General features: G+C 35.1%; 2 protein-coding genes across 2 annotated transcripts in view; one reads left to right on the top strand and one right to left on the bottom strand.

The window, feature by feature from the left end:
- Positions 1–20487, bottom strand: part of LOC100369084 (protein TALPID3-like) — a 72733-nt gene extending 52246 nt beyond the window's left edge. Inside the window, exons 1-7 of the mRNA XM_085492666.1 lie at positions 19790–20487; positions 13587–13858; positions 13034–13179; positions 8044–8251; positions 7400–7591; positions 6938–7265; positions 6483–6597 (exon numbers count right to left, since the gene is read on the bottom strand). Coding sequence (XP_085348792.1) covers positions 6483–6597; positions 6938–7265; positions 7400–7591; positions 8044–8251; positions 13034–13179; positions 13587–13858; positions 19790–20399 — 1871 coding nt within the window. The 5' untranslated portion in view covers positions 20400–20487. The remainder of the gene's footprint in view (positions 1–6482; positions 6598–6937; positions 7266–7399; positions 7592–8043; positions 8252–13033; positions 13180–13586; positions 13859–19789) is intronic.
- A 124-nt stretch (positions 20488–20611) lies between these two features.
- On the top strand, positions 20612–27109 carry LOC102803929 (mitochondrial import inner membrane translocase subunit Tim9-like). Its single transcript, XM_085492654.1, has 4 exons — positions 20612–20729; positions 26025–26111; positions 26292–26387; positions 26693–27109. The coding sequence occupies exons 2-4, from the start codon at positions 26067–26069 to the stop codon at positions 26822–26824; spliced, it is 273 nt and encodes a 90-aa protein (XP_085348780.1). The 5' UTR covers positions 20612–20729; positions 26025–26066; the 3' UTR covers positions 26825–27109.
- Positions 27110–27858: the final 749 nt, after the last annotated feature.

The raw sequence follows: 27858 nt of genomic DNA, 5'->3' as shown, positions 1-27858 counted from the left end.
TGCTTCCTTATGCCTCCGTACTTTTATCCACTTTCACAATTGTCTGACAGATTTCAATAATGCAGCTTCAAAGGTGCAATCATAAAATTCACATCTACCATCAATATCGCTAAAATATATTTCCATAACCCTTGGCAGTATTGCAGCTTTTTTCCAACTCATCTCCGCCTCTTTTACTCTCGCTCACCAAAAGAACCATCAAGGACTCTTTCACATTAACAGTTTTTTTTTTTTTCATTCAAAAAAAAGCCAGAGGGTTATACAATGAACACTGTGAAAAACATAAAACGCAAGCAATTTATAAAAGGTAGCTGAAGGCGCCAAACTAATGGATCCTCAGATTTTTAACAGACACAGTATTATTGCCTGCTTTGCCCTTGAGGTAAAACACTCACTCTAGCAGCCGTACATTTGAAGAAGAAATGTATCACTCCTGCATGGTATCGCTTTCCGCCATTTACCTTGGTGTCATTTATGCATTCGCACAATTACCAGGTCTTATTATGAATACTAGGTGTTAACAGTAGACATGAGAAATATTTGGACACTAGAGGGCGCTATCACACAATTTTCTAAAGCTGAAACCATATTTTCCTTGTGATGTACCGGTAGGACATTAAGAGGGCAGTGGTTGTTGTATAGCATAGACATCGCTATGGGCCCCATAGCGACGTATACAGTGCGAGTAAAATTCATTGTTTGTTTACGCGAAATTCGAACACACGCTGCATGGCGACCACCACCCTCTAACAGATGTCTTAGATAACCAATGGAAAGTATAATAATAAAAACACAGCATTCTACACGGAAGCATATTTATCTGCATTATATCAGTAACCATGGCAACTACTGAAATGATCATAAACTGGGCAAAATAAGTATTTGAGTAATCATCTCATTAGTTTATTTGTGTTAAAAACATCACAGTGATACGTGTACGGACTACTAAAAATAGACTGTTACAACCACGCATATATATGTACATAACTGGAGACAGTATTAAGTCATTTGTCCTTCCTATGTTCGTTACGAATTGAGTGCCTTTTACCAATCCAAAGCAGATCAGAGGAAAGATAATTCTGCTAGATTGTAAATAAATACTGCTAATTATCTGTGATGAAGAGTTTGCCTCCAACAAAATCTGTCACAATGAATGTGAGTAGTGTTCACTGTAAGTGTTAAAACTCATTACTCATTTACAATGTGCTCCCTGCATATTGCAAGTCACTTAATTTTAACTTCTAGGAATTTGTTGATTTAAAGGCAAAATAAATACCAGACTCATACACAGTGTATACATTTTAACATGGATTATTGATATACACATTCCTGTTCTTGTTAGTTTGTGTTAAGATGATTTGAGCAGTTATATGTATATTGATTTCATTGTCTTTATCTTAAGTTCCACAACATTATAACTAGAATAATAACATGTTTTCAATGGGCCGAATATCATAACAGAAATATAGGATTGAAGTTAAAATTGAGGAAATGTTACTTTAGGCTAGAATAAGTACTATAGAACATGTTGAAATAGCTGCATGCAATTTTAGCGGATTTGACTCTTGGCATGAATTAACAGAATCTTAATTTAGCTAAAGTGTCGACTATCTCCCTGTGAGAATATACTTTATGTTAAATTTGCTGCATCTTGAATTAGTGAAATTACAGATTAGCTAAAATAGCTAAAATAACATGCTAGCTAAAAAGACATGTTTTACAGTATTTTAACCCTGTGAATGCCATTATAAAAAAAACATTTTCCAAATTATGATTTCTTTTGCTAAGTTTGCTAAATCTTGATCAAAATTCTTTTGCTAACTTTGCTAAATCTTGATCAAAATTTCTGAAAAAAATTAACTTACAAAGCTGAAACCAATCTAACTTGAACACCAACTATGACACAAGGTGGATTGAACCTAGAAGCACACAGCTGCAATGCTACCGGATTCGGCTGATACCCCGCCCTGGGCGATCTTATGGAGGATTCGATTTTTTTTTAGAAAAATGTGGACCAAAATATCGCTCGGGCGATCTTTTGGCAGATATTACGAGGCCCATCTTGTCTAAAAAAATAACCCTGCGTTGATAGAAATGGTCTAGAAAAAATAATGTTTCGCGTTGACCAAATATAATCATGCAAAGTATAAATTCAAAGTGTTTTAATACATTGGTGAGAGGTCGCATTTTACGTGAACAAGAACATGCACTTAGAAGGAAAAGCAAGTCAAAGTCGAAACGGGGTGCATCATGGACATGACACAACACACGCTGCGACAACTGAGTGATCAGCGACATAATTTTGGGACGCAATTGAACTTGAAGTACTTCTTTGCGAAACTTGCTGCGCGGTGATGCTGGCATCAAGTGTGTGTTGACCGAAGTTTGACCCCAAGTCACGCGCTGAACTGGCGCGTTACCTTAGCAACCTTTTTCTTTTGCGGTCCGCGCGTCGATCTAGTAAATTTTTTTATTATATCCTACGGTACTGTAATTACCCAACTTGTATGCAACGCTGTACTGGCTTTGAATATATCAACGTCGTTTACTTAGTGCACTGCTTTTCTAATTACGCAAATTTGTTTACAATATTGTACCAGCTCTGAATATTTAAACTTTGTATTAAATGTTGCTTTCATGATAATTACGCAAACTCAAGTTAATTTTTTATTATTGTTAGGGCACTGACCCGGGGTATTGGGTCTGTGAATATTTCAATATTACTGACTTGATAATGCGTTGCATTCGTAATAATTACGCAAACATAAACATTGGCGCATTTAAATCATTAAAAATGAGTCGGGTATCTACGGAAAGTCAAGAAAATAGTTTAAATACTTGTGATTCACCAATGTTCCAATGGTGATTTTTGTATTCGAAATGAAGTGAACATGTAATATAAACCATACCATGCGTCAAGTTAAATTTTACTATAATATAATAAACTCTGGACAGCGCACTTCGATCGCAATATTCACGCACATTTCGACTGAACTCCAATAACCACGCGTTTGAGTTCACGCACTGATATTTAAATTCGGGCCACCCAGCTTGACGCAAATCAATATAGTTACTTGTCATGTGTTCAAAAAAAACTTTCAACTCTCACAAATACCATGAACGCGAAGAGCTAACTGGGGGTTAACTGAAAGAGAACGTCTTTTTTGGAGAAAAAACACGTCAGTACAAGATTATGTGTACAAGGTTAGCGTTATAGAACGTACATGACGTAACGTACGTAAATCAATATAGTTACTTGTCACGTGTTCAAAAAATCTTTCAACTCTCACAAATACCATGAACGCGAAGAGTTAACTAGTTACTTGTCATGTGTTCAAAAAATCTTTCAACTCTCACAAATACCATGAACGCGAAGAGCTAACTGGGGGTTAACTGAAAGAGAACGTCTTTTTTGGAGAAAAACACGTCAGTACAAGATTATGTGTAAAAGGTTAGCTTTATAGAACGTACATGACCGCTTAACTCTGTGCAGGAGACATTTTAGTTCGCCCATTTCTTGTTTACCGACATTTTGTCTGGAATGCGATACAGACAAAGATTAAACATTACTGATAATGTCAATTTTGTAATTTTATATTAGATTGTATTTTAGAGATTTTGTTTTATTTAGTAATTTAGTGATTGTATTTGTTATTTGTTTTTTAGTATATTGTGTTTTTGTTTTGTTTTTTATATATATATATTTCTCCTTGTACTTTGTGACCATTTTCTTTCCCTCCGGGGATTGTGTAAGAGTCAATAAGTAAATAAATAAAAAAAATAAATAAATAAATAAATAAATAAATAAATAAGATAACAACCAAGAGGCTCGAACCAGGAAGGATTGGATATTTTAAACTTCGTAAATAACATTCTTTTCAAGCGTAGACTTTATTCGAGTGTAATAATACGTAATAACAATTCGTATACAGCATTGGTTTTATTGAAGTTTTTAATGCTTTTCGGCTTCACAGTGAATTATTTTAGCGTCATATTTGAAATAGCGCGCTCGATACAAGCGGGGGGGGGGTAAGGGTTATTTTCGTTCAACGAATTGCAATATTTTTTTGTTCGTACAACGTAAATAGAAAAAATAAATTCCGTAATTCTGTAATCACAGGCTAAACGTACAACGTAATCAATCAAATATGTTTTCGTACACTGTAAAAATGTGTCATTTTTCTCGTACGTACAAAAATTCACGTCCAAATAAAAAAATCGTAAAGAATAATCCAGGGAAATTACATTTTAGAAACTGTAAAAACGACTAGATGACACAATTCACTACAAAATTTAATGTCAAGACGTAAAAGGACCTCTAACCGAATGAAGAGCATTACGAGGGTAATATGCGCATGCGTCTCTTCACACGGCGCAGCAATGGCGGAGAAATTGAGTCGGAGAGCTCTTCAGACCATTCAATGTTCAATTGTGAAAAGCCCTTTTTATTTCCCGTAAAACCGTACCAGCTACCCCCCTTGCCACCCCTCATACACATTTATTTTATTTATTTATTAACACACAACATCCCCCGGAGGGGATGAAAAGGGTTACAAATCAAATATTAGTAAAAGAAAAATACCTACATAAAAAGTAAGGGAACAAAAAAGCATTAAAAAAAAGAAAGATAAATTTGTATACGAGGAATGTGTTACTGGCTTAGTTTATGTAGGTGCTGCTGTCTTGTATTAAAACAGTTTTTTAAATATTGCGCTAAAGGAATTGACATTTTCTCGTTACTTAGTAATGATATGAATTTATTTTCATTACTAAATTTGTCAAAATTTGGTATACGTTTATTAGCTACAATGTAAAGTTTTGATCTTATTTCGTTGTAATGAGGACAATTTATGACAAAATGTTCATCTTCAACATGGTCATTGTCGCACATATTGCAGACTCTGTCTTTAAAATCCAAACCTATATGCCGGCCTGTTTCAAAAAAGATGTCGGACGGGAAAATTGGGGTCTGTAAAAATGTTTGTTGGTTCAGTCAGGCAATGTGTGGACCAAAACATCGCCCACTATTTGAAACATCGCCCATGGGCAGGGTTAAGGATGGGCGGGGTATCAGCCGAATCCGGTAATTACTAAATACTATCATATTTTCAGGTCTTGGCAGACAATACAGATATCAGTATAATCAATATTTGTGACAATTACTTCCTACGTGTTTACATAACACTGATAGCAAATCACCAACATGTATATAATCATGTGATTTATCATATGACCATATCACGCAGTTTTCTCATCAGGAATTAAATAAGTGGTGCAGAAATATTCCATGAGTTTAGAAAAAATAATACAATTACCTGTCTATGTGCAGAGAGGTTGTTGTATTTAAATATGTCAACAAAATGGCTGTCAAAAATGACTATGACAAATGTTAAATATTTAATTAAGATTCACTGAAATATTCATTTATGAATTGCCCTTTGTATTTTCTTACATTTTTGTGAGATAGTGTCATCGTGTAAAGAAAAATGTCTAGTGAGAACACTTCATGTGCTAATAAACATATTATCACTAAAAAAAATATATTTTTTTTTCTATTACTAATACACATGTACATGTAGTAACTTTCACATGCATGTGCATGTGTATCTCCACAGTGTGAGGTAGTACAGGACAAATGAAAAATGCATATCACATAGTTTGCCATCTTATAGCATACTTTTTTCCTTGTATGCGCTACCTTCTAAGTGTATATATGCATCCTGATAACTATAGATCAGTGTGTCTCTAAGACAATATGACACACAAAGATTTGCTGTGATGCACTGACACATTGTAGACAAAAAGAAACATTTTTGTATGTGACTAATGTATACATTCACAATTTCCTGACGACCGACCTTCTCAGAAGCTGACTCAACTTGTTTTTTGAGGATTTAATTTTGGCTCAAGATTCCCCCAAAAAAGCACACTGCTACAGATTGTGGTAAAAATGGTTCACTTTGGCCAGCTCATGTGTGTATTTTTGAAATTATTATTCATTTGTTGAAGGTAAAACAAAAACTTGCAAATTGGAGCAAATAATAGAAACAAGCAGAAGCACCACACAGAGCACACAAAATGTTCATGTGAAAAAGAGCATCCTATCATCAACAAAATTAGCATATGATGTAATTTCACTTTTAACACTAGGCCATTTCACTTTTTCAGACTGTGGAAATGTGCAACTCCAAGTGATAAATATACAATCGCTTGATATTTTCTCTTAGGTTGATGTCAACAGACTACCGAGGTACTGCATCATTCCTCACATGTGACTTGGTTTGATGCAAAAAGCTAGCAAAAATCACTTGTAATCACAATGAGGAAATGTTGTGGGATTATAAATAATTATTCCATATTCCATGCGTGGGAATAATGGAAATCAGAACAAATTACTTGCATAGTTGTGAAGGCGGTTGTGGGTGAACATATACCTATAGCAGTGAGGTACTTTTGCATAGACAATATAATGATTCACTCACCTTTCCAGGCTATTGTCCATTGCTGGTCGACTAACACCAATGGTCGGTGTTGGGATATTCTGTACAGCCTGATAATTACTGGGCGACAATATTTCTTCCAACAACCCACGGACTTCTTTAAAATGAAAAAAAAAAAATCATTTGGCAAAAAGTCAGACATGTGATTCAGTTAATAAAATGAATTCATGAATTATCACAGCTGCATTAGGATTTCTAGAAATGTAGAGGTATGAAATGTAAGGCGGCGCAGAGTACCGATTTTGATACCCACACATACCTCAAATGTGGGTCTTGCAGTTTTAGGATCATATTGCAATTTGTGTGATTTTTGTGTGAGATCTTCATATCATATCACACCTTTGCATACCCTAATCTTATAAATCCTTGCCAGAGCTCTGAGCATTTATAGTGTGTGCAGCCCAAAATTCAATGAAATTCCCCAAAATGAAACCTACCTGGCTTTGGTTGCTCAGTGGGTTGGGACGGCAGTGGAGTGGGCGGTTTCTTCCTCGGAGCTGGAGTATCTAGGGGTGATGTTTGGGTTGGTTTGCTGACAATGTGAACTGGACTTGCATCAGACATGGGATGAAACACGGCAGCGGGATGATACCTACTTTGAAGTTTTCCCGGCTGCGACATTTTGTGATTCGGAAGTCTACTCGGTTGGGCAATGGACGGGACAGAAACTGAATAGTTCGGAGTGGAAGTGTAGATATTTGCATCAGTGCTGTAAGCAGGTCTTGAGTCCTGTTTAGATCTTGTATGATTTTCAATAAGTTTCGCCTTCATAGGATAAAATGAAACAAAATGATGAGCACCATAAATAAGTAAAGTTTTATTGAGCTATCCAATCTCATCAATGGACAGCTCAAAGAGAAAACAAAATTGATTACATCCACATTTACAATTGAACTCACATGCAAGTTTAGTTGTTCTTTTTGCATATCCTCCAAGTGCTTCAAACGAATCTGAGTCAGCTCATCCACTTGCTTCTCAAGCTCCTTTGCATGTTGTACATGCTGTTCTTGTTCTGCTTTCAACCTTGCATCCTCAAACCCAGACAACTTGTCCATCATTGCATTTATCTTAGCTTCCAAGTCAGACTGTGCCTGGAATGATACAAATACAATATTTTGGTGTTATGTTAAGTCGGGCGAGTGTACATGTCTGGCTTTTGCCAGGATTCGCTTTGAGAGTACAGTTTGATTCCAAAATGATTTCAGTAATCAGACAGACAGAAGTTAAAATAATGTGTGTGTTTTTTTAAATATAGACAAAAATAAGTAATGTGTATATACATGTATGAATTAATACCTGCTACTGATATCCAGTACTATACAGAACCATGATTACACGTCATAATAAACCAGTACTGCAGTATAACAATTTTTGTCCAGTACTGTAGTACAGCTATTTTGGTCAATTTTCTGGTTTGATTATTGTAGTCAGTGTCAATTTGCCTGTTTGTGTTTTCAAACAGCGGACACATACTTATTATTATTAGATGGCAACCACTGAATATTGTACACAAGCACAAAAAATAAATTGTTTTCAATCAAACCTTTATCATCGGAGCTGCAGCAGCAACAGCAGCAGCAGTTGCAGCAACAGCTGTAGTAACACTGTCCTCTACTACATCTGAATCCTTCACTCCAGCTAGTCGCTGCTTAGCAACTGATCTTGCTGATCCAGGACCCTTTGGATGCTCACTTCGCTGCATGATTAGTTTCGGCTGCACCAGTCTTTTCACAGGGGCAGCATGAGTTGATCTGTTAAAGAAAATTGCAATCACATCAGTACCATTGTGAGTTTAAAATTATAACAAAATTACAATACACAAGAAATCAAATCTAATTTGAATTATTCCTTATAACCAATAACCTGAAAATGTTTGATTTGTTTGATTAATTGCTGATAGCAACCAACCAAAATTAATGCATGAGACATAGCAAAGGCTTTAACCAAATATGATATGGAAAATGCTGCTGTCAATGACATACATGTCACCACTTATTGTATATGGCTGAATTTACATTCAAAGACACAAATGATGTCATAAAAGTTTCTTTGAAGCAAAAAACAACTTAGCATGCATGCAAAACACTTTATGGCTTGTATTCTCCAGAATTTAAAAAAAAAAATGGTTAATTTATACTTTGAACGATGACATAGATGGGTATTTTGACTTTTGATCGTCCCTCAATAAAAAAACATTGTTTTTTAGGGATTTGGCACATGATAAACAAGTCATTGAAAATGACACAGTCCCCGTTAAATTTTTGAAAGTTCCCTTTGTGCTCGTCATATTAAAGCGAAGGGGTTGTCCCGAGCATGTCCTTGAAACTTGAGTTCCAAGTGGCGTATACAACAGATTGTTTATTTACATCAAAACACGTGTTCCGTGTAGTAGTAATATGGCCAAAAATAAAAACAGCCGTTATTCTGCCCTCTTTGATCTGATTATGAAACACACTGATATGTATGATGTATGTGTCAAATATGAATGAAAATGGTACATAAATTGTGGAAATATAGTAGTAAGGCCAACAAGCAGCCTGTCGGCTGAGATAGCTCCGCTGTTAGCAATGCACATGGCAATAAAAGAACAGAAGATATCATTAGAAAATGAACAAATCTGAGAGAGGTCCACGTGTAGTACCTATATATGTCATATCAAAGCAATTGGACTTGCAGTTTTTAACAAGAAGTTGAAAATATCACTTTTTACCAAAAATTACAAAAATATTCACCAAAATTAGAGAATTGAAGATATCATTGTGAAATGAACAAATCTGAGAGAGGTCCACATGTAGTACCTATATATGTAATATCAAAGCGATTGGACTTGCGGTTTTTAACAAGAAGTCGAAAATATCACTTTTTACCAAAAATGACAAAATATTCACCAAAATTAGAGAATTGAAGATATGATCATGAAATGAACAAATCTGAGAGAGGTCTACCCAAGGTACATATACACCAAGTATCAAAGCATTCAGGCTTGTAGTTTTCAAGAAGAAGTCGAATAAGTAAAACATTGACACGGACGACAGACAATCACTCATATGATAAGCTCCGCTCGACAAAGTCGACAGCGGAGCTAAAAAGTCTGATGGCTGTCAATCGGCCATCCTTGACAAGATTTTGAAACAAATTGTCATGGACATGCATCCTAACATGTATAAAGTACATGTATGTACTAAATTTGAATGAAAACTGACAGAGCACATCCAAGATACCGCATATAAAAAAACAAGATGCTTGCCAGTTGACCATCTTTGATCCAATTGCGAAATAAATCGTCATGGACATATATCCTAACATGTATAATATATGTACCAAGGTTGAATGAAAACTGACAAAGCATGTCCAAAATATAACATTTTCAAAAAACAAGATGGCTGCCAGACAGCCTTTTTGAATCGAATCGCTAAACCACTGCATGTGCCTATGTGTCACATAAGGTACTAGGCACATGCAAAGAATGAACGGAATCGGTCCACAGGATTCTGAAATATGACTCTGGACAGACTGACGCACGAACGGACGAACACACGGACGGATGGACAGACTCAGGAATGGTCGGGGACATGTATCCTAACATATATGATCTATGTACTAAATTTGAATGAAAACTGACAAAGCATGTCCAAAATACGACATTTTCAAAAAACAAGATGGCTGCCAGTCGGCTATCTTTGATCTAATTGTGAAATAAATCGTCATGGACATGTATCCTAACATACATAATCTTTGTACTAAGTTTGAATGAAAACTGACAAAGCATGTTCAAAATACAACATTTTTAAAAAACAAGATAGCTGCCAGTCGGCCATTTTGAATCGAATCGCTAAACCACTGCATGTGTATATGTCCCACATAAAGTACTAGGCACATGCACAGAATGAACGGAATCGGTCCAAGGGATTCCGAGATATGACTCCGGACGGACGGATGAACGCACAGATGCATGAGTTGAATGACATCGCTTACACACTACATCCATCAACACAATGTTTACATCACAAAGCATTTTGTCACTAAAGTAGACAACTTATTGAAAAGTTGTATTCATCAACTTGCTGTAGAACTATACTGGATTCTGCTGTAAATTCGCCCAGGGCCGTTAAATGGCAGTTTGGTTTTTAAAAATATAAAATGGGACCAAGAAACTGCCCAGGGCAATTTTTCAGCAGTTTTTTAAGGTGTTATTTTAATCTTTTCTGATGTCTAAAAGTTTCGCCGTAGTCATTGACGCCTATTCAAGAGTATTGATGTTTATTGCGACTAGCATGAATGGGTTAGCTTCGTTTCGACAATGAGCTATTACCGCTGTTAACAATGTTAAATTATTCTTCAAATGCTCAGTTTATTTTTTGAAAACAACTATAATTTTTTTATTTAAAAATCAAATCATGACGCTTTCCCATTAAAATCCAAGCCAAATGATCATGCAACAACATCAGCAAATCTCTTCTGTGCTGCGTTCAATAACATTAACATATTTAAATGAGCTATGATAATTTGAACACGTGGGCATCATCCATCGTTTTCATTGATTAATTATTGATTTGACCTATTAGGTCAAAGAACACCATTTCAGGTCAAAACATGGCGGATATTCATTTCTACAGAATTGAGTGTTGAAAATGTGATCGGAATCATTCGCTTACGATGAAATAAGTTGAAATTTATTTGCATTTCATAACAATTCAACGAATTTATTTTTTGTACGTTATTATAATCATTATACTAGGTAATAATCAACAATTGTGAAACGCAGCATGACCGGATTGCACTACCGTAATCATTTGCTACTAATTTGTTCCTAATAAAATGAAACAAGCCATGCATGGCACAGTCCCCGTTAGTTATCAAATTTAGGATATATAGTTTTGTTTATAGTAATATAGCTGGAATATAACCATGCCAGGAATATGATTTTTTAACATTAAAATGATTGACATTTGTATCTGATCGTCAAAAAAGTACTTGTCCATATTGAGAGATATTGCTCTGGAACAGCATTCAAAATCAGCCATTTTGAATACATGTATATATATATAACATGATGTATAACGAATATATAAAATTTGAATATAATCAGTCAAAGCATTTAAGAGATATGGCTCTAGAAGCCCAATCATTAAAACAAAATGGCCGCCAGTCAGCCATTTTGAATCCAATCTGAAAAATAAAATGATGTGCATCAGGAACCTGTAATGTCTAATGTATGTACCAAGTTTGAACGAAATCCATCCAGAAATGCCAGAAATGCTCAATATTTGATGATTTTTTAGCACAAAAATGACCACCATTCGGCCATTTTGAATAGGATCATCAAACCAATATATCTGTTCATCTATGACATGATGTATAATGAATATTTAAAATTTGAATATACATGTAATCAGTCAAAACAAGTCGGAGATATGGCACGAGAACCACATTCATTAAAACAAAATGGCCGCCAGACAGCCATTTTGAATCCGATCTGATAAATAAATAAAGTGCATCAAGAACCTGTAATGTCTAACATATGTACCAAGTTTGAACGAAATCCATCCATAAATGCTTGATATTTGATGATTTTTTTGGCACAAAAATGGCCACCTTTTGGCCATTTTGAATAGAATTGTCAAACCAATTTATCTGTTTATCTATAACATGGTGTATAATTAATATTTAAAATTTGAACATAATCAGTGAAAGCAAGTCAGACATATGGCATGAGAACCACATTCATTAAAACAAAATGGCCGCCAGTCGGCCATTTTGAATCTTATCTGAAAAACAAAATTATTTGCATCAAGGTCCCATAATGTCTAATGTATATACCAAGTTTGAACAAAATCCATCTGTAAACAGCCGAGAAATGCTTGATTTTGATGATTTTTTATCACAAAAATGGCCGCCATTCGGCCATCTTGAATCAGATCGTAAAACAAAATGATGTGCATCAAGGTCCTATAATGTCTAATGCATATACTAAGTTTGAACAAAATCCATCTGTAAACAGCTGAGAAATGCTTATTTTTTATGATTTTTAGCACAAAAATGGCCGCCATTCGGCCATCTTGAATCAGATCGTGAAACAAATTGACGTGCATATGTATACTATCATGTATTATGTATGTGTGAAGTTTGATTGTGATTGGTCCAGGCATTTCAAACATACAGGTTCTGACGCACGCACGCACGGAGGTCAAAACATAAGTCCCCGTTTTCGGACTGCGTCCGAACGGGAACTAACAAAATAATTGTATTTGGCGCATGAGGTTCGTTAATATGATTTTTTTGGAGAAAGATGCACGGTCTACTTTTTAATAATCGTTTTGGGTGGTCCAACTGCTAGTGTTGAAAATCGGCGTAGGTAATATAAGCTCCCTAAAAATATTTGATGATAATTTTTTTTAAATTTTAACCCCAAATAAGAGCCCACCAGCCGTGAAACCACCCAGGATGATTTTTCGGATGGGTGAATTTACGGCAGAATCTGTTATAATACAAGAAAATTAGTATATTCGTTATATGCTAAAATTACATCTTACCTCTGAGAGAATTGGTCTCTGATAATCTTCTCCTTATCTTTTAGTCGAAAATCTGTGACTTCTAAGTTGTCTTGTTGCTGTGAAAATTTTGAGAACACAACACCTTCCTCTGGTGATCCTTGTTTCAACAAAACACTGGATCCATTCTGTGTAAGAAACAAAAAAATAAGTGGTTCAGCTCAATAACGCTCGTCACAATTATCAAATTATTTAACATGAAACAGATCAGACGTCGACAGCATGTGATAAAGATCTTTTAAACCTTAACTGCGTTTACACATCGGTGTGGCTTTTTAAAAAAAACCTCATGGACGAAGAAGGGTGTGAATGACCAATTGTAACTTGTGCAAAATCACCACTTAACTTACTATACAACTGAGTTTAGTCTAGGAGTTTACAAACCCAAATAGTCCACAAACAAAAATCTCAAATCATGCAAATAGCCCTTTCCGTTCTCATACAACTCATATAATCCACTCTCAACAATGGGAGAGCAGGAAGAAATAAAACAGTTAACATCAGTAAGGTATTAATGTCTGCATATCTCTCTTACCGTTAAAGATCTCACTTTGAGAACATCATAGATTGTACTTGTTGATGGTTGTTGTAGCATATTATGATTTTGTTGATCATTCTGTTGAGCTGCTGCATCAAAAGAGGGAGGTAGTTTTTCTTCAGTGATCACATTATCCACTGTCGGAAGTGAATCCATTGCCTTCTCAGCAACTGCCACTGGGGTTTTTGAAATCACTGGTCTGGAGGTTTGATCGTGATCTACAAGTGGCCTGGTTGAGTGAACTGTTGGTTGTTCTTCAGGTAAAGTAACTGTTGGAGAATAAGTAGCAATTGTAGACATCAGCGTTATCAGCAATGTGCCTTCTAACTGGATTGATTTTGTTTGAAGGATCCCGTATCAAAATGGAATACCCAAAAATTAGTTAAGTCAACTCGTTGACTGCTCTGAAAAAAGTCCTTGTAAATTAAGTGTGACTGTATTTGTGATTTGAGGCACAAATGAAAACGTTGTGGCCTCTGATTTTACTTTGTTTTTTACAATTATTTTGTTTATAAAATTTTAATTTTACCGAATTACAAATTGACTGTATCAATGTACAATTGTGTCAATGAAGTGCAAGTTAAATTGTTAATACTTCCAGTCATTTGAACATGCACCAGAAAATATAATATTTCCCCATTTCCTTAGGAACTAGATGTCCTGTTAAATGTGTGGACTGAAAGCATACTATGAACATCAACGGACATGTGAATCATTGGCCCAAGTTCGTAGAACACTTTACAGTTGATGGGGGATCCGTGATATTGATATTGTGTGTATGCACAATTTAAAACTATGGATGCAATTTTGTTGATCATGACTACCTATTTAGTTTAGTAAATTGTTTCAAGTAAATTATTTTAACTATTTTTACAAAATAACTTTTTTTTTGTATTTAAGCAATTTTATTTGGGCTGTTCAATAATAGCATACATTTCTAACATAAAAATGAAACTCGTCATATACATACATTTCATTATTTATTCTATGATGTAGGGAATCAGGGGAGACCACTTTTCGTAGTGTGCATTTTCCTTTTCATTTTGTTTAGCAATTTGACCTTCAATTTGGAAATGTTTCCGCAATAAATGCATTAGGTATTGGTAAGTTGGCTTGGTACTTTTATATTTTGAGAAATAAATATGTTTTCTCACCATCAAACTAATAAAGTTAATTTGCCAACTGTATTCCGGATCTCCCAAAACTGCACACAGCTTACCTGGTACTTTATCCAATTGAAGCGGTTCCCCTAGATTCTTTATCACATCTTGCCAGAGGCTCTCTACAAATTTACATGACATGAAAAGGTGGTCAAGTGTTTCTGGGTGTTGATTACAGAAAGTGCATTTATTTTCTGGGAAGCGCACAGGATTGACCTTATTTAAGTGGGAGATTGTATACAATATGTTGTGTAATGATTTAAATTGAAACTCTCTAGTTTTTGTTTCTATTGTTAGTTTTGTGATCATTTTGTACATTAAATTCCAGTTTATACTCAAATCTAGAATATTTTCCATGTTTTTTTCACTGGCAGGTTTCATGAATATTTTACCTATGAAAATTCTTTTCAGGGTATTTTTAGATACCTCTTCCAGGGGTATCTGTTTATTTCTAATTTCAATTGATATTTCCCTTTTTTTCAGTTTGATATCTTGTTTAAGTACTGCTGGAACTGCAGCACACAAACCAATCCACTTCAGTTTATCTACAATTGACAGATCACTATGATCAATTTCTTCCCATGTTCTAAATTTACCATTTAAGTACAAGTCTGACACATACCGTATTCGTAGTTCATCAAATTGCTTATAAAATATTGATTTTCCACCTATTGTTATTAACCTATTGTTCCACAGGACCTGATTCACATCACTGTGCATGTTTAAATTGATTTCTTCCCATGTATTTAGACATTCAAGCATGTAATCTGTGAACTTCAATGGAAGCAGTTTAGTTGTAAAGTTACATTTCAATAAAATATTTCCCCCTAGTCTGCTAAATTTATCTAGAACAAAAAGTTTCCATGGGTGGTCTGTTTCGTTACTCAAAACACGTTTAAGACATAGTATTCTTTGAATTTTCTTCTGTATGAATAGGTCAGTCATGCCTATCCCGGCAGAGCTCCAGAAGGAGTACCTACACTTTATGCAAATTTTTGTTAAATTATGCTAATTTATTCATGATGTAGCAGTTTCTGTGCTCATGAATATTCATTAATTTGTGGGTCAATACATTTTTAAAGGGGCGATATTTTATTTTTGGGGGAAGAGTTAGAAAGGGGGATTAGCAATCCTTAGGGGGTCAATACAAAAGAAGGGACCCATTTGGAGAGCAGCCATGCTCCTCGTGTCTGTTGTTGCACGTGACCTACAGCTGTCAGCTGTGTTCGTTCTTCGACTGTGTTCGTTCTTCGACGACTTCCATGTGGGGTAGTATTCTTGTGTTCTGTTTTCCTGACTTGAGTTTTTGAATCCACTGTTTATGTTTTTAACATCTTTCATGTCTTTTGTAGGAGTGTCCAATCCGTGATTCGAACTTGCGATCTTTGAGTTCCCAGCGCACTGTCTTGTCCACTGTACCACGAGTGTCTTCACACAGGAGTTAGGATTTAAGTCCTATTCATAGGAGCACTGTCTTCACTAGCATTCAAAAATCTAACTAAACATACTGGATTCGAATCAGCGATCGCTCACATTGCTGACATAGTACAAATCAACTGAGCTATGTGGGTAGTCATGCAAATTAAATAATTTGTTGTCATATTTAGCTTTATTGCCAAATGGTGTTTGCGAGAAAAAGATGGGCAGGCAAGGGAATTGAACCCAGGTCCTCCTGATCACTATGTAGAGAACTGACCCACAAGACCACAATGGATTGACTGAATGTGTTTGCATTTGATAAGACTATATAGTGTGTATATATATTGAAATACAACATATTTCTATTATTGAGTTACAATTGTCCAAAAAATTGCCAATTTTGTGTTTTTACTTGTGTAAACTATATGCATGCCATAACCCGTTAGTGTACATCTTGCCAATTGGGTGTTTGCCATTTGCGTTGCCCATACCTGACCCGACCCTAACCCTAATGTCAAGACACGTTCCTGTTAATAATTCCGTTGCCCATACCTGACCCGACCCTAAACCTAATGCCAAGACACGTTCTTGTTTATAATTGCTCAATGATGATACTCTGTTGTGCACTGTCTGCGGGTAAGTTGCATTGATGTCAACTGATTAAACAAGTCGCGTTTAAGTAATTTCCACTATTAACAAGTGGTTAAATTGTGACAATAAATGTGTGGACAAATATTTGAGATTAATTTTGGTGTAGACAACTCTCGTTTAATTATTTTACACCATTACAAGTTGTTAAATTGAGAGAATAAATGTCTCAACAAATATTAAATACTTAGTTTGATGTAAACAACTCACGTTTGATTAATTCCCACAATTACAGGTTGTTAAATTGAAAGAATAAATGTGCGGACAAATATTTTAGACTTATTTTTGTGTAGACATCTCTCGTTTGATTAATTCCCACAATTACATGTTGTTAAATTGAGAGAATAAATGTGCGAACAAATATTTTAGACTTATTTTGGTGTAGACAGCTCTCGTTTAATTATTTTACACCATTACAAGTTGTTAAATTGAGAGAATAAATGTGCGGGCAAATATTTTAGACTTATTTTGGTGTAGACAGCTCTCGTTTAATTATTTTACACCATTACAAGTTGTTAAATTGAGAGAATAAATGTGCGGACAAATATTTTAGACTTATTTTGGTGTAGACAGCTCTCGTTTAATTATTTTACACCATTACAAGTTGTTAAATTGAGAGAATAAATGTGCGGACAAATATTTTAGACTTATTTTGGTGTAGACAACTCTCGTTTAATTATTTTACACCATTACAAGTTGTTAAATTGAGAGAATAAATGTGTGGACAAGTATTTGAAACTTATTTTGGTGTAGACAACTCTCATTTGATTAATTCCAACAATTACAAGTTCTTAAATTGACAGAATGAATGTATGGACAAATATTGACCATTATATTTGTGAGTAAATACCTGTTGTTTAATTAATTTACACCTCTACAAGGTTGAGAGAATAAATGTGTCGACAAATATTTGATACTTATTTAGGTGTAAGAACTCGTGTTTGACCAACTTCCACCATTGCAAGTTGTTAAAATAATGAAATAAATATACTGATATCATTGGATATTTGATATAATTGTGAAACTTTCTAACAAAATGTTAACTGCTGGCTTCGAACCCTCAATCAACAATTCCGCAGACACAGTATAAATTCAACAACACCACAGAAGATATTAGTCTGTTGCCTGAATTGTTTTCGTAATATAGGGAACGCCATCGACACTTTAACAAAACTTACCTTGACTTGGGTCTTGTTTATCTCTTGTCACAATCTGGAAACTGTTGAACAAATTGCGCGTCGTCCAGTTTAAGACGTTAGTTATTTTATTATTTATTCATTCAGTTTTGTATGGTGGAGTTTTGTGAGGTTTATTATTTTTTTGCGACGTTCTTTGTTTACTTGTTTACTGTTTGAGAGATTTCAGTTTATTTGATTTACGTTTTTACGGTAGCTCTGAGCGGGACTCGAACCCACTGCCTTTTCAAGCTAATTTTGTTTTATTTTGATGGCACGCTTGTGTACCACGCCACGACGTTGGTCGTTAAGTGGTGTTCATTTTTCTAACTACTCCAGTGTTCCGATGAGTTGAACGGAAAAGCCAAAACAATTGCTGGTTTCTGATTGCATCGGTTCTGGTGAGTGTGTATCTAGTGTGATTCGAACCCATGTCGTTTGTATTGGGGTTTTTTTTATTTCCCATGTTGGCTACGCCGTAATATGCAACCACTTCCCCGTTTTATTGTGATTTTGAGTGTTTAATGATGTCTTCCTCACCCGTCACGCCATGACCCAGTTTCAACCACACGGCCATTTTGCAACACAGTTCGTGACCCTCGGCGTCACCCGACTGACTATATGAGCGTTCTGTTCAACTGTTAAGCTAGGATTTATTATCGTTATTATCATTATATTGTCACGTGATTTGTTTTACCTTATGTGTAATGTCTTAAGTATCTTTATTGTAATTTGTATATACCAATTCGTATATACCGAGGAAACGACCCCGATTGAAGGTCATGTATTTTATGACGTCACCAATTCGTGTGTAGGTACTGCTTCTAGATCTGAACCCCTATCCCTCCCTGGCCCACCCCGCCGATCATGGTTCTCCTTGCCACACGATCAATTCCACCCCAAATAAAGTTATAAATAATTTTTTGAACATCTTTCAATACATTGGAATGAACACTAGTGTTAGACAAAATATAAGTGAACTGGGACAGTCCCAGCGTTTTGACAATTTGTATCTTCCCGAATAGTGAGAGCTGTCTAGATTTCCATAGGTTTAAAACGCTTTTCAATTTTTGTAATGGTTTGTCAATGTTTAGGTTGTTCACTTCAGTTTTATTATATGAGAAGTACACTCCTACTAATTTGATCGGCGAAGTGGGCCATTTAACCCCGAACATACATTCCCGTCTGTTTTTCCATTTTCCTAGCCAGATTGCTTCTGTTTTGTCTCAATTGATTTTCAAACCAGCACACGCCTGAAAATCATTAAGTAACTGCAACAGACATCCCATAGATTCACAATTTGTGATGCAACAAGTCATATCATTTTTACAAAATAACTTTGTCTACAAGTTGATTTGCTGTTTGGATATACCTATGCCATTAATGGAATGAATTTGGAGAATTTGAATATACAGTTTATAACATAACAAGGCAGACCAGTAAAAAGTATTTTACGAATCATCAAACATGGGGTCAAATTTTACTGTAGGACCAAAGGGACCACTTGTTCCATGTACATTGTATGATAATTATATATACATCTCCGCACATATTACAAGAAGTTCACATCCCTTTAACACAACGTCTGAGGTATAATGATACAGAAACAAATTAGTGTAGTACCGGTATTTCGAAATTGTTGACAAAATAATTGCTTTACAGCAAAGGTGACACCTTGTTAACACCATGAGGTTCAATTGTCAGTGTATCAAATACTCAGTTTACGAAGTGGTAACATTATCAATTAAAAAAAAATATGGTAACAAATACATCGTCTGACGACTGGTGCACTACCCACCTTTTTTCTTCGGCTCGTTGTCGCTCTTCTCCACCGGGATCAAAGCTGGTGGTACTCGAGGTACAGGGGTCTCCCCTCTCGATTTGTTAGCATCTTCAAAAGGGGACTTGATTTCTCGCAGGTGCTTTGCTTTAACTTTAATTTTTCTTGAGCCGTTGACAGAGTTATTAGAACTGGAAATACTTGACAGACTGATTGTCGAATGACCAAACTCGGATATCTTGTCTATCAGCTGGTTGGGTGGATTGATAACGGTGGACCTGATCAAAACATCACTGGCAGTAGAGCTCCCCGAAGTGTTGCTACTGACATTCATTCCAGCCACGGCAGGGGATTGACTTCTCGACGAATATGACTTGCTGCTCATAGTATACGCTTCTGGATGAGATACATCAGTAGCGGGAGTTGAAGATCTCATCTCTTCCGAATGTTCGGTGCCCGAATGAACGTGCTTGCTCCTTGTAAACATGTCAGCACCTGCCGACGAAGGTCCGACGATCGGTGCGACGGCATTATCTTGCTGCATATTGTCTGTTACCGCACCAAAAGCAGCTTGTGTGAGCGCCAACATTTCGTCCAGTTGTTTACCTGTAGCTGGTTGTTGGTCCATAACTTTTAAACTTATAAATTCCGGGAAAAAACGGTATAGTATGCGGATATCAACAAAACATTATCTTCCGTGTCGCCATTTTGAATTCTGAGTTCATTGATGTTTCCACCTCGAAATGTAACACAGCTTTTGATTGGGCCAAACTGTCACATATTCGTTTCAACCAATAACAGAAGTCTTTACATATTGACCTAAACTGTGTAGGTTTGTTTGTTGCTTATTTCCATTTTCCCCACGAGGTTGAGGTTCAGTGAACTGTATCTCCACATAGGAATTATTTCATCAGGGTTATGGGCTGCAGTTGAAACCATAAGATAGCATATTATAGTGGTACGTACGTATATAACATTACAATACTCAGTTATTATGACAAATTCAATGAATGCATCCGCAATGGACGGAATGTGATGACTGATTATCACTATTTATTTAATTCAACAAGACACACTTCGCGATGGGCATCTTTATTTCACGGTCAGTGATATCCATAATCACATTTCTTCACAATTGTATAGCCCTTTTATACTAGTAATTGGCTTGGCAGTTCCAATCACGAATTAGATATTGTGTCACAGCATTGTAGCTAATTTTTAACAAATCCCAAATTAATCTTGTTTACTTTGCATATGTACTATGTTTGCATTTGAAGTTTTGATATTTTAATCACAGGCGCTCGGAACGTTTCCTGGATAATATAAAATGACCTAAAGTGGGATCGGCATAGTTAGTCAGTCGCCGGTAAATTTCCCTACTACTCATATCCTACCTTGTGTTATTATATGAGTAGTAGGGGAATTTACCGGCGACTGACTAAATTTGCCGATCCCACTTCAGGTCGTTTTTTATTAGCCAAGAAACGTTCCGAGCGCCTGTGATTTTAATGGGTGTACCGGTACTATAAAAAAAAAAAATGTTCTTTGCCTAACCTGACCCCTAACCCTTAGCTTCCCAATGTAATTGTACATGCCCCTCCAAATAACTATACATATCCAGAAGAGGGGCATGTACAATTAAAATGGTGGAGGGGCAGGGTTAGTATTAGAGTTATGGGTAGGAACTCGTACCCTATAAATTAGTACATATATGTACACTCACAAATGTACCCATAACATATCAGTAAGAAAATTTATAATGTAGTCTTGACAACAAGAGAAAGCCAAATTTGTCCTTGCCATAATGATGCATTTTCCCCTATCCCTGTAACTTTGTACAGAAATCCTAATAAATATGATTTAAAGTTCACTACTGGCAATTTTGCAAATGTTAGTTTGTCCATGGTGGATTTTTTTCTCAAATATTGTGTTCACTGACATTTATTTTGCATTTACATTTTATGTATACACTGTACCATGGGGTTCGTTTATGTACTTGTCAGTTGTTGTTTTGTTCACAAAGGTTGTTAGTCCCCGCTAGGACGCAGTCCGAAAACTGAGACTTATGTTATGTGCGTGTGTGCGTGCGTGCATGCATGCATGCGAATCATAATTTAATCAAACTTCACACATACATCATACATGATATTATACATATGCACATCAATTTGTTTCACGATCTGATTCAAGATAGCCGATTGGCGGCCATTTTTGTTCTAAAAAATCATCTTAATCAAGCATTTCTCGGCTGTTTACAGATGGATTTTGTTTAAACTTGGTATATACATTAGACATTATAGGACCTTGATGCAAACATTTTTGTTTTTTAAACATTTTTAAATGGCTGACTGGCAGCCATTTTGTTTTAATGGTTTGGCTTCTTGAGCCATATCTCTGACATGCTTTGACTGATTATGTTCAAATTTTATATATTCATTATACATGTATTCAAAATGACTGATTTTGTTCCAGAGCAATATCTCCCAATATGGACAAGTAATTGTTTTACGATCAAATACAAATGTTAATCAGTTTAATGTTAAACAATCATCATAATCATATTCCTGACATGGTTATATTCCAGCTATATTACTATAAACAAAACTATATATCTTAAATTTGATAACTAACGAGGACTGTGCCATGCGTCGCTTGTTTTGTAGATTGTTGTCAGACTTGAAAATTTCTCTATATGATTTTTGTACAAAACATTTTAACAAGCATGTTATTTTCTCTTTACAATACTGGTATATCCAGTATTTGTATACTGTGTTCTTCATCATAAATATCGGATTGTTCAAAAGCAAAAGATTGTAATGTGATTTCATCCATTAATGCTGTATAGTCATTCTAGGCGTACATGTATCTGTGATTCTTGAGTAAAATGTTGATTAAGTCCTGGCCTGTGTTGCTTCAGTGTCTGACTGATACAAAAGGAGACCAAGAAAACATCAAAAAAAAAAAAGAAAAGAAAGAAAGCTAAAAGTCAGTCGCCGGTGTCAAGAGAACCACAGCAATCCCGATACGAGAGTCGCAAGTGTATACACATCACATTGAAATGAATCGGCATATCAAAATCCTTTATTGGAACAGAACATGATCAATAGTCACCAAAAAACAATTTTTCTTTGTTTCCAGACACACAAAATACATAAAACAAAAACATCTGATCCAAATGACCTACGTTCTTGACAATCAACTCCCCAAATCATTTATTGGTGCGTCAATATTATTATTTTTTATGTTAAGTACAAAATAAATTTTTATAGTGAAAAAATGGGTTACAAACTCAATTTACGCCAATTTTATTTTTATGTATTTTAAAAATAAGCTCCTCATTAACTTCTCATTTGCATACTCAAATACCCCTTGTAACGTATGAAGGGTAACTTTCTATTCAGCATGCATTGCTGATAATGTATATAAGACACATTTCTTATTCAATTTTATCATCTTTCACTAAATTGTGACTCGTGTACTTGTTTCTCAAGGAAGAGTGGACCATAAAGAAAACATATTGTTGAAGTTTATCGTATAGGATTGAGTTACCGTAGATACGAAATATATCCCTTCTAGCGTAACTGGTTGTCGAGATCAACTGTGTACTGCACAATCAGAATCACTTGTACATATGTATTGTGGTCGATAAAGTCTATTGAAGTGCCAACATCTATTGCCACGGAACTCCCCATGATCTCTGTCTATTTCAATTTTTTTTTCCAAGTTTGTCAAAGTTGAGTTGATGTCTGGCTTGTCTTCTAGTTATTTGTTAGGTTACTGGGTATGTTCATACACTGATGTATTCCATCGATTGTCTAAGTGAAAACAAAAATTCAAAATAAAAATAATAATAAAATGTTTCAACATTCTAAGCAATGAACTATAGTGATCAATGAAATAATAAAACAATTATATTATGAGTCGATGATTTGTAAATCACAGTTACTAAATGATAGCCGCTTGCAAGTGATTTGAAAACCTGTTGAAATGGATCAGATCGCTGCGAGGAAAAGTGGATGAATGGCAGTGTTTTAATCGATAAAAAAAAATTGAAAGCGAAACACAGCAAAAATTCAGAGTTATCGTGATTGTCATAATTACAACATCACACTAAAAAATGTGTGGTCACAAAATATTGACAGCACAATTATTATACAGATCAAATTGCTACAGCACGAGAAATATCTCAAATTTACTCAAACACAAGTAATCATTTTCAACCAAAAAATCAATAACTGTCTATATCAATGGGAACACAAATCCAAAATGGGAAATGTGTGGGTGGGCATTTCACAACCACTTTTATATAATAATGCCCTTGTGTTTACGAGCAAAAAAATGTTGAGGCATTTTTAATAATATCATTAATTCAGTTCAGTGGTCAGGTTATTTAGTCGCTCTGGAAACCAAAACCCAGGTGAAAAATTTATCTAATATCACTACCCCAAGATTAGAACCATTGTTGCCCCACAGACCCTGAGGTGGGGGGGGGGGTGTCCGGGTTATGCATTGACTTATGCATAAGACATATGTAACACCATTAGGGAATTGATATAAATATTCATTGCTGGTACTGTATTTGCTATATTAGAATTGCATCTCCAAATCACAAATTGTATTTTTTGTATGTTTGATTATTCTTAACCTTTTCATTATCGGTTCTCTCTTTTTATCACAAATGCACAAAATAGTTCCATTTATAGTCTGCACTTTCCTTCAGAAGATTGACAAATAAAATTGACAGTAAAAACTGAAAATTGAATCAAATTTTGTCAGTTGGCTCAAATATTAGGGTTCATTTCCAGAAATATAGAAAAAAGTGCTGACAAATTTGGGCGAGAAAGTCTGGTGGTGAAAAGGTTATTTTTTTTACCATGTCCATACCTATGTTAACTAATAGACCAACTACTGTATCACTATATATACCGGATTCTGTCGTAAATTTTCCCATCCGAAAAATCGTCATGGGCGATTTCATTTATTTTTTTTAAAAACTCAAACAGGCGAATTTACGTCAGAATCCGGTACATTATAAAATGCATTCAAGTGGGGAACACCCAGGTAACAAAACTGGGGATCTCTGGTAACATTTACCTATTGGCTAAAACAGGCAGTGAACTTCACAGTAAATATTATATTACACACATACAACAAAGTCTGCATCGTGTTATTTGATGAGAATTCTCATTACATACATGGTTATGCAATTTTCATACCTTAAATTAGGCGTTGATCAAAAGTTTAGATCTTGCAATCAATTAATATTATTCACATCTCAGAACAGGTTCACTACAAAAAAATTCAAACAGGTACCTTCATTTGATAAATACTATGAAAAAAATTAATCAATCCCAGAGTGAGACAAAATAATTATGCTGTAACCTCTTTTGTAATATCAGGGTTAACCACATTGAAGTGTAGTGAATTGAAGCTGCCCTAAATCCACTCAAAAGATCCTGAGACAAATGTAATGCTCTGGAGGATTCTGTAAAAGAAATATCAAAGGGCTGTATTTTGTCCTGGGGATGCAAGATAATTCCTATTGTCCGTACTGTCACAATTCACTCTGGATTTGTCTTCCATTGAAATGTTCAGTGTTTTGTTTACTCAATATTCAATGTTTGGGACATATACCTTTAGGGGCTGTTGTAGCAAATCCAGTATTATAGCTGTCAGAGCAAGAGATGTGCACGTAATGATATCGCTTCCGGGTCGCAATACCGCCCTCTACTGTTTATCTATACAAGAAAAACTCTCAAGGAAATGTGAATTTCATGTGGCCATTGTCACATGTTGTTGTGAATGATTACGGACATTGGGTGTCTGCCTTTGATGCCCATCAGTGTGTTAATATCATATGCAGTTTATAAATATAAGAGCTGTGATTTCATTATAGATTGTTGCTCAGATTTCAATAATGTTGCACAGTTTATCATTGATCGAGAGTGTAAAATTCAAATTTTGAAAACAAAATTGTACAGGAAAATATACATACTTGATAAAAACAAGACAATTTACACAACATTGTAAATAAAAAAATATTCTACCGCCCTCAAAGAGTTTCTAAAGGTCAACTCTTTATGCGTCATTTTTAAGTATCGGTAGGTTAAATATTTAAAGTCAAAAATAAAAAAAGCGTCTTTGTAACCCATAAAATAATTAAAGCAGGAACTATGCAATCTACAATCTAGTTCAATATAATTATTATTTATAAACATAACTTTTTTATTTATTGTTGATTGTCATCCATTAGGTTTTATTCATTATACTGAGAGCATACAGTAAAGACGTGGCAATGCAGATGTCTGCCCAGAACCAACAAGCGACTGAAGTCAAACAGGTATTAATGTTCCTTTGTATCAATTTTACTGTAATATTTTCTCGTTATCGTCCATGTTTTTTCACTTAGTGATTGTGAGGTCGTAGGTCAATTAACCAGTAGATTTTTATGAGCATGTAACATACTTTTGTTTTATTTCATAAAAAGAACAAATCATGATTTTAACTTCTTTTCTTGCAGTTTCGTGAATTTCTTTTGTCCTATAATCGCCTATCGGAAATGTGTTTCGTAGACTGTGTAATGGACTTCACATCACGCAAAGTTTCTGATAATGAGGTAAAATAACGCACGCTACCTATTCACACAAGCTGATTCCAAATAATGTGTTTAACTAAGGACAGCCTTGTTTCACTAGTGCATTGCTATGTTGTCTTGATATTCTATGGGGAACACTCGTTAAAAAACTATCATGTCAGTAAGGAGGTCATTTTACTAGTAAAGGGGTAAAGAATCAACTAGAAACGGGAAAATTGTTTATTTGGGGATTTGTACTCTTTATCAGTTACATGATTACTGTTTTATGAATGTATTTTGTTCTTGTTCCGGAATTTACCTTGTTTGTTATTGACATGTCTTATTAGGATTCCTGCACAAACAGATGTATGGAGAAGTACCTGAAAATGACACAGAGAATATCGCAAAGATTTCAAGAATACCAAGTCCAACAGAATGAAAACGCCATTGCATCACAGACAGGGGTAATGGGACGATAGCGCTGAGATAATTATAAATGAACTGGTGGATTGTAATTGCGATATTTGATACCAACCTCCAGCCACACTCTCCCTGCCCCTATGTGCCCATCCCTGTACAAAACTGCCTTCATTTGTGTAATACCTTGCTGTTAAATTGGTTTCATTTCCAGATTTTAAACCAATACTAGTTATCATGTTCGGCTTGATGATATTTTATTTCCGAGGGCATCTGGCTTGGACTTATGTATTAGTTGTAGATTTCTAAATTGTATTGTTTTTGGATAAATAATAAGTGGAGTGGTAGTCTGTCGTGGTCTTGTCTTTTATTTGTTTTGATAGTAAGACTAGCCTCACTTATAGTGAATACTTTGAGAAACTGAAACATTGCTAGTTATACTGAACCAACAGAATTGACCGAGTCTTTGATAGTCAGCATGTAAAAGCTCTTTGGCTGGCTAATGGCTCCAAATTGGCCAAACACCATTGACTCCAACAATTTGTACCTGCCAATATTAAACAAAACAAGCTATGCATGGCACAGTCTCCGTTAGTTGTCAAATTTAAGATGTATAGTTTTGTTTATAGTATTATAGCTGGAATATAACAATGTCAGGAATATGATTTTTTTAACATTAAAATGATTGACATTTGTATCTGATCGTCAAACAAGTACTTCTCCATATTGAGAGATATTGCTCTGGAACAGCATTCAAAATCAGCCATTTTGAATACATGTATATATATATATATATATATATATATATATATATATATATATATATATATAACATGATGTATGACGAATATATAAAATTTGAATAGGATCAGTCAAAGCATTTAAAAGATATGGCTCTAGAAGCCCAATCATTAAAACAAAATGACCGCCAGTCAGCCATTTTGAATCCAATCTGAAAAACAAAATTATTTGCATCAAGGTCCTATAATGTCCAACGTTTATACAAGGTTTGAACAAAATCCATCTGTAAACAGCCGGGAAATGCTTGATTTTTAGCACAAAAATGCCTGCCATTCAGCCATCTTGAATCAGATTG

The sequence above is a fragment of the Saccoglossus kowalevskii genome, chromosome 2, assembly GCF_978046115.1.
Source record: "Saccoglossus kowalevskii chromosome 2, keSacKowa6.1, whole genome shotgun sequence".
Classification (NCBI taxonomy): Eukaryota; Metazoa; Hemichordata; class Enteropneusta; family Harrimaniidae; genus Saccoglossus; species Saccoglossus kowalevskii.
Note: the sequence above shows the minus strand (reverse complement) of the source record. Positions and strands in the feature narration are given on the sequence as shown.

Bases quoted from the DNA above. Each gene is read 5' to 3' on its own strand.
- LOC102803929 (XM_085492654.1), top strand. From the start codon at position 26,067: ATGCAGATGTCTGCCCAGAACCAACAAGCGACTGAAGTCAAACAG. The intron at 26,112-26,291 runs GTATTAATGTTC...CTTTTCTTGCAG, and splicing joins AAGCGACTGAAGTCAAACAG to TTTCGTGAATTTCTTTTGTC. The intron at 26,388-26,692 runs GTAAAATAACGC...ATGTCTTATTAG, and splicing joins GCAAAGTTTCTGATAATGAG to GATTCCTGCACAAACAGATG.